The 8168-nt window shown below is 44.2% G+C and overlaps 2 protein-coding genes across 2 annotated transcripts; one reads left to right on the top strand and one right to left on the bottom strand.

Moving 5' to 3' along the window:
* Window positions 1-1779: 1779 nt before the first annotated feature.
* On the top strand, window positions 1780-4275 carry LOC112295572 (aspartic proteinase nepenthesin-1). The gene is made up of 4 exons (XM_090244536.1): window positions 1780-2000; window positions 2457-2843; window positions 3235-3322; window positions 3412-4275. The coding sequence occupies exons 1-4, from the start codon at window positions 1866-1868 to the stop codon at window positions 4128-4130; spliced, it is 1329 nt and encodes a 442-aa protein (XP_090100662.1). The 5' UTR covers window positions 1780-1865; the 3' UTR covers window positions 4131-4275.
* A 1433-nt stretch (window positions 4276-5708) lies between these two features.
* On the bottom strand, window positions 5709-7591 carry LOC112295439 (geranylgeranyl diphosphate reductase, chloroplastic). Its single transcript, XM_024547040.3, has one exon. It carries the CDS (start codon window positions 7525-7527, stop codon window positions 5953-5955), a length of 1575 nt encoding a protein of 524 aa, XP_024402808.1. The 5' UTR covers window positions 7528-7591; the 3' UTR covers window positions 5709-5952.
* Window positions 7592-8168: the final 577 nt, after the last annotated feature.

Below are 8168 nucleotides of genomic sequence, written 5' to 3'. Positions count from 1 at the left end.
ATATAAAAAAATAAAAATAGAAATCAAGATAGATAGATATTTATTAGCTTTTATAATTAATTAAAGATAAGAGTCTTAAATATTATTATTCAATAGATTTGTTCCTAAGATTTTGTAATCATATCTTAATAATTTTTTAAAATATATTTATTAATATTTTATTAATAATTATTTATTTATTTAAATTATTTTAAAATAATTACATTTTGAGTATATTTAAATATATATACATAATATTTTATACTTTCAATAATAATTAATCATTATATATTGATATAATCTGAAATATTTTTACTAATTATTTAATCTTTATTAAACAAACTTTTAAAAAAATATTATAGAATTAATTTTTTTATAAGATTTAAGATTAGAAATTTAATATTTAAGATTTTAAAATTAAAATAGATAATTTATTTTTTTTTAAATCAATAAAACATTTATTTATTTTTTCAAATTTTGATTTTTTTTTAAGAGCCTCTATTCAATTTCTTCTACCAATCTTTTATATTTTACTACATCAAGATTATATTCCTTAATATTTTTCTTCTAAAATCATTACTTTCAAATTGATTTGTAATAGGTAACAAAGTTCTATAACAATATTTCTTTTTAAAAGTGGTGCAAGCAAAAATGTTTAAGACTTGTGTGATGACGTCCAAATATTTTGTAAATCAATAGATGTGTGTTGCTACCATCACTCCAAATTTTTCCTGCTTATATATTCTTTGAGCACACAATCAACTCAGATCAACCAACTCTTGTAACATTTGCAATGAAATTGATCACTTTTTGCAAACTAAATTTTTATCTTCAATTTGCTTCACAATCTCTTCCTAACACCTCCCTACAAGAGACAATTGTGAATATGCAAAAATACAAATGGGTGATTGTTAAGAACAACACAAGATGTTCTAGCAAGCCTTGATCACATACAACTTGTTGGATGCAAAAGAGAATGGGCAATAGTCATAACACTGGTGATGTTACATGCATATGCATCAAAGCCAATATCAAAGGTGCATCAAAACCAAATCAAGGGTGCATCATAATCAAAGGTGCATCAATGCCTTGGCTAGATTGTGCCGAGGACTATGACTGCAATGGAGACTCATGATAAGGGGGTTGTAGAGAAGAGAGCTACAATTGCCGAAGAAAGTAGAACAAGCAATCTAATCACAAATTAACAATTTGGCAAAGTAAACTTTAAAGGCACATTATAAAAGCACATGGTTTGAGTTCCATATAGAAAAAAAACAAAAGTTATAGATTCCATGAACATGATTTCGCCTTTGTCAAATTGGTAATATCTTATCATATTTAAAAATACATTTGCTATTATCAAAAATTCCAAGGGTATATTTTCTATTATGAAGAATGCAAGGATATTCTTAATATAGTAGCATATAGGGTATATATGATATTTTCTCATGCCTACCAATTTCCACAAACTTTCTCATGGCAGCCCCAATTAGTGCCATGACACAACAATTGATCATTGGACTTTTGTGTCCACAAAGTGTGCACCCGGACGTCATGCCCTCTTGTTCAAAAATCATAAACAATCAGAATGGGTACCACAGTAGCAGCGGACCTCAAAGCATAATATTCAGCATAGAATTTTATATTTGTACCAGTTTCCTTGACCGACGGCAACATATTCTTCCTTCCAATCCCAAATAGACCCTCAAAACCGGTAATGATCAGGAAGGATCTAAGACCATGTGCCCCTTCCAAACATCACTAGGCCCCCAAGTTACCATTCCAATGCATTCATTTCGGCTCCACTCATCCCCTGATAACCACCACTAGAATATTTCTCAACTAGAGCCTGCAGAAGCTGACCTCGTACTCACCTCTCAATCACTATGGTGGTAGCCAAAGAGCGCTCACACGCTCTTTTCATATTGCTCCTCACGGTTCTCACGTCCTGGACATACTTTGCACAGGCAGCTTCTAGCTATCAACACACCACTACCTTCCCCAGTGAAAATGGTTCCCAGGTAACCATGAACTCAGAACACCACATTCATTCAATATTGGCGGTTTTTTTCTTGTGAATTTCGCAAAACTATCAACATGATGCAAGTACCAAGTGCAGTTCAATTATTTAGAGTCTCTTTTTATGCCAATTATGTGTTGTGAGTTTGTGAGCTAGTTCGGTTGCCAAGATGTACTATGATATGATAACTGTAATCTTTAGTGTGGATAGAGAAATTACAATTTGGCAGTGAAATTGGCAATGTGAAAACAGCCGATATTGAACGAACATGGCCTTTTTCAAGCTTCACTGATCAACGATGTTTACTTATATGACTCGCTTGTGGGTTCCGTGATTGATCACTAAGCTCCATGTCTCACCATGAGTCGAGTGCTCTGAATGTATGTAAACTTCCATCACATTTTGAGCTTGAATTGAGCTAACGTTCTGTGCATTTGAAATGTTGACGCGGTTCCAGAGCATACGAGTGGATCTCATCCACAGAGATCACCCGTTGTCGCCCATCGCCCCTGCCGAGGGCACCACGCTCAGCGAGCGGTTACAGGCGGCTGCCAAGCGCTACCAGAAACGAAGAACGCTCCTTACGTCCCGAGGTCGCCGACTGGGAGCTTTCACGACGCCGATAACAGCAGAGAGCTTCGAGTATGTCATCCCGCTCTTCTTCGGCACACCACTGCAGCCTTTCACCGGCATGGTGGACACCGGCAGCGACTTGGTGTGGATCCAGTGCTTGCCTTGCATCAATTGCTACACCACCCACCCTCACCCCGAGTTCGACCCTACGACCTCCAGCTCCGAGGCTTATGTGCCCTGCACCGATCCCGCTCTCTGCACAGCAAGCAATGTAAGACCAATTGTAGCACAACACGAATTCATGTTATAATAATTGCGGGGCAATATCCTAGTAGAGGTGGAGCGCCCTGGAGCACATGGGGCATCCTCACCGACCTAATGCAGGCCCTACCTAAGCCACGACCACTTGGCCTCCCTACTGAATTGGTCCTCCACGCCACTCCCTACATTGAAGTTCCAATGCTCGACAAGCTGCATGCACACTAGCTTGTTGACATCAACGATAGTAGAGTCAAAGGCTGTGGTGGGGCTGGCATCAGGTCGCTGCTTGTCGGGTGGACGTGGGATGCTTAATGTTTTTCAGGGCATTCCCTCCAGTTCTAGGATTTTGCCTAATTGTGAATGCAGCGACCAATTTGTGGACTGATCCTGGTTGGTTGCAGATCGGTGTGAACCCAACGTGCGAGGCGAACTCGAACCACTGCCGCACCACGTACCTTTACCTGGGGGGGGGGGGGGGGGGGGAGCCAGGTTGAAGGGGTGCTGACGACCGAGACCATGTCCGTGACGAACACGGCGGCCGCTGCGCCGGTAGTAGACAGCTTCGTCATAGGGTGCATGAACAACAACACGGGGTCTTTCCCGTCCGTCGACGGCATCGTGGGGTTCGCTTCCATCGCAGTTCAGTGCACGGGGCGATCTCGACGTGTTCGCCTTCTGCCTGGTGCCCTATACAGCCGCCACCACGCTCACGTCGGCCCTCGTGTTCGGCTCCCGCGACGCGACCAACGCGCTAGGCCTAGTGTACACGCCTCTCCTCCAGGGCACTAGCCCGAGCTTCTACTGGGTGGGCATGGTGGGCGTGAGCGTGGCCGGTGTGGACGCCGGCATTCCCACTGCCTTGTTCGCCAGCACGGACGGTGTGCTCTTCGACTCGGGCACACCGTTGACTTACTTTGCACCAGAGATCTACGACCCACTGCACCAGAGCATCGCGGGCGCCATTCCATATCCTGTCGCGCCTGACCCCGTCGATGCTGTGGTGGCCAAACCTCTCAACAGGCTGTGTTTTGACCTGGCTGGCGTTCAGAGCCCCGTGTTGCCCACCATGGCGTACCACTTCACTGACGCCGATGCGGCGGGAGCCACCGTGGACTTTGATCTGGGATTAGAGAATATTTACATGAACGACATGAACACTGTGTGGTGCTTGGCGATCGTCCGGGGTGAGAGTGGAAATCCTAGTATCGTCGGCAACATCCAACAAGCCAACCATTACATTGAGCATGACGTCGCACTTAATCGCATCGGGTGGACCTCCAAAGATTGTACCGTGTAAGCCGATAAAAAGGCATGTTGGCGATTGTCATTAATATGCCAATTGCACAATCTGTTTTGATCACCAAATTCTGCCACTCAAAATTAAACCTATCATATCAAAATTGATAACTTATGCTGGCATGTTGATGAGAAAAATCAGAAGTGAATTTAATGTTATCCACCATCGCGAAGGTGCTCAATGTGCAACCTTTCCTGAGATTCACCAGAAACCTGTTCTGAGTTTCGGGACAAGTTTTACGAATAGGCCATCAGGCATATATGGGGTTCAAACACTACTTATATCTTGCAAAGAAACAAACTCGATCAGATGACCAATGAAGTTGAAAATTTGAACTTCCCTCTGGATTGATTTGCTAGCTTGGCTCTTTGCAAAGATGTGAAGTTTAGGTTTAAAATAAAGAATAAAATCTGTATTTGAAGTTAGATGACACCATCGAAAAGGTTTCACAGACCAGTTACCATTCAAACCTGGAGAAGTCCTTCAAGTGGCATGATTGTTGATCGTGCTTTTGAGTTGTGATCTTCGCTTATTTAGTAATTTCAGAAAAGATCCATGCGCAAGAGTTTCAAAGACGATCCTAGTTAAGAACATATTTCTGATGAAACCCCAATGCACATGTAGACATTAGGTGCTTGCTTAGTTCAATGTTCGTTTAGAGAGACAACTTCATGCGTGAGAATCTTGGAATTCAACCATCCATTCCACCGGGTTTATCTTCGTAAAGGCCATTCTCGATTTTAAGTGCAGGAAAAGAGTTTGAGAACAGTACCAGTGAACTGAAACATGAAGAGAGGGAATCCATCAAAACTTAAAGATCCAACACTGCAGACTACACTCACACTCGGTCATCTACACAGGCTCAAATCTTTCAAAAAGCTAAGGGAGTATTACAAATTTGCGACTTGTATAACGGAGAATTAGAGGGACTACGATTTTTGTGATAAGCTTTTGCAAGTACAAACGACATTTAGGTAATCGGGTCTCTATTTGTCACATCCAAAAGCAAGAGTATGTGTTGTGACAACACACAATTTATTGGACAGACTGGCTAGAAGACGCCTTCTAAGCGACAACTTAGATGCATATCTGGATGGCTTTATAGATTCTAGCTACACTTCAGATTGTTGATCTTCATATCATCAGTGTACACAAATGTCAATTTGAAGTGTACATACATTGCTGATCATTTTCAATTTTGCCAATTGTAATGCAAAATGTGCCTTGTAGATTTATAAGCAATTGTTGATGTCGAATTGTGATATTGTGAAATTTCAGTCCATCGTCTGATTGTGACAAAGCGATGACTACTACTTCTAAAGTCAGGGTTTAAGGTTGGATGACTTCAATTCTAGGCAGGTATCAAAGTCGAGAGATGTCGTAGTTTATGACATCCCAATTCGGACATTTGTGGATGACTCTCCCACAGATTCCACTAATGCCAGAATGTGTTGATCATTTATCAAAAATGACTACCGAGAGTACATCATCAAATCATATTATAATTCAAGCAATCAACGCTACTCAACAACTTCGCCATCAAGGGAACAACATCTGAGAGAATTAGAATTCAGGATGTGTCAAACCGCGCAGGACGCTTAGTAAATTCAGAGCCGGTTAAATTAGCTGCAAAGTATTATCTAGCATTCCTAATCCCGGGATACTAAAAGGATACTTACTCTGTTCTACAAGTAAATGAATGGTAGTCAAAATTGATTACCAAAACCAGAGCCGTGCCCGGGAGCCTCGGAATATACCACTACAATTTTACAATTCCAGGAGGACTGGCCAATATCAACTGAGAAGATTTCCAGCGCCACACCTATACGGTCATCTTCTCAGACTCCTTGCGCAATGCATTGGCTCTGATCAGGCTCCCGATAGTGTTAACTGCTAGCTTCAGGTCGTCCAATGGGTTTCCAGGCACCACCACCTTGTACAAATAACTATCAAACGTCATCTTTTGCACGTAGTCGTCGGCGCACATCTCGACGAATGCCTCTCTGGCAGGGTTGGACCTGTAGAAAACCTTCTGCAATATGTCCAGCACCTTGTAAGTTGCCCAGTACTTCTTGTCCCATTTATCTAGATATGTCCTCAAATCTGACTCGTCAATCATACGAGTTCCGTTGGCGGAGCCTTCCACAATAGCCTCAGCACACATGCGTCCAGACTTAGCAGCAAAGTAGATACCCTCCCCGGAGCACTTCGTCACGTATCCAGCCGCGTCCCCAACTAACGCCACTCTGTCGCTCGCCCTGCGAGGCCTTGGGTGCTCCGGAATGGGGTGTGCCTCAACCCTGATGATCTTTCCTCCGGCAATCTTGTCCTTCGCCCGGTTCCTCGTGGCCGTCTGGTACTTTTTGATGGCTGGCTTGTTGATGACCGTCCCCGTTCCGACTGCAACGTGGTCACACTTCGGGAACACCCACCCGTAGAAGTCTGGCGACACATCGTCACCGACATACATCTCTGCCAAGTTCTCATAGTACTCCATCTTATCCTCAGGAATCTTAATCCTTTCTTGGAAAGCGATGGCGTAGTCGTACTCACCAGCGTCAATGTCCTTGGCCACCCTGCTGTTGGCACCGTCAGCTCCAATTACAGCATCGACTTCCAACACCGCAGGAGTTCCTATCTTCGAAGAGCCATCAAAATTGGTGTAATGCAGCCTATAGGGGCTATCATTATCCTTGGGAACCTCCATTCTCAAGAACAGCCCGTTGATGATGGACGCTCCGTTCTTTTGAGCCCTCTCCCTCAAGAACGAGTCCAACACCTCTCGCCTAACCATACCAATATACTCGTCGTCGTTCAGAGTCTTACCAACATCGACAGCAACATTGGAAGGCGAAATCATTTTCATCTTCGTCACTTTGCGGTCGATAATTTCGGGCGGCAGGTCGAATTCTCCGACCATGCAAAGGGGAATAGCTCCCCCACATGGCTTAGCATTATCCAACTTTCGCTCAATGAGAAATGTCTCAATTCCGCCCTTGGCAAGAGTCTCCGCAGCGCATCCACCGGCAGGGCCACCTCCGACAACTGCCACTCGCAACTTTCGCCCCTCAATCTTTTTACTTCCCCTCGCGGCATACACCCGAAGAGGCTGGTATCCGGCTTCTTCAACCACATTGCTTCTTCTCTCGGCCTTCAGGCTCTCCACGGCGGAGGTGGGTCCACTGGCATTCAAACCCCTCAAGCCCTCGAAGGACTTCAACGAAGCATTACGCCCGCTGGAGGCAACAAAGCCCAGGCAAGAAGTGCTCACGCCTCGGGAGGAAATGCTGGCGCAAGGCACCAAGACGGCAGCAGTCTCCGAGTGGGAGGAGACGGCTCTAGAGGACGCAGCGAAGGAGGCAGGGGAAGCGGTGATAACGGCCTGGAGAGAAGCCATGACTGCAGAATGTCTCGCAATGTCTCAGGCCCCGCACAAGATGACCCTCTCGTCTCAAAGCACAGTCACGCTGAGGCAGCGAACAGCTAAATCCTGGGAGATTTGTGAGCGAGAGAAAGATTGCCTTCAAGCTTGGGAGGGCGAAAAGGACGAGGTTTGGAGGGCGATGAGAGGCTGGGACTGGATAGCGAGGTATGGGGCCTGATTGGAACGCCGAGCGCCTTCAGATGAGGTCTCTTTTCGACTTTATCTTAACCTCCTCCTCCGTAAGATTTCGGCAGCAGAAAGAAAATGAATAAATAATATCACTAAAGTAGACTGGCACGTGTACTCTGATACGCCTTTTCACTCCAGCCCATTTCATTCATCGATGCTTTTATCGCCGAAACTCCTTGCAGACTTGCAAAACCATTTCATCTACAATTCGACGAGAGAAGACAAAAGTAATGTAGTTGGCTTAAGGAGTTACAAGAGCATTGAGGAGTCTCACCAGCACCCAGTTTTCACTAGCAATTTGGTGACACAAATCTCGTACCCTCTTCGCGACGATCAACGTGAAGGATAGGCGTGCTCGCCGTACGATCATTGTACAGAAGTTGAGATATATATTTCGAACTAGGACTACACAGAAAGGCAAGATG

Source organism: Physcomitrium patens, chromosome 18 (genome assembly GCF_059467195.1).
Source record: "Physcomitrium patens ecotype Gransden chromosome 18, ASM5946719v1, whole genome shotgun sequence".
In the NCBI taxonomy this organism is placed as follows: domain Eukaryota; kingdom Viridiplantae; phylum Streptophyta; class Bryopsida; order Funariales; family Funariaceae; genus Physcomitrium; species Physcomitrium patens.
Note: the sequence above shows the minus strand (reverse complement) of the source record. Positions and strands in the feature narration are given on the sequence as shown.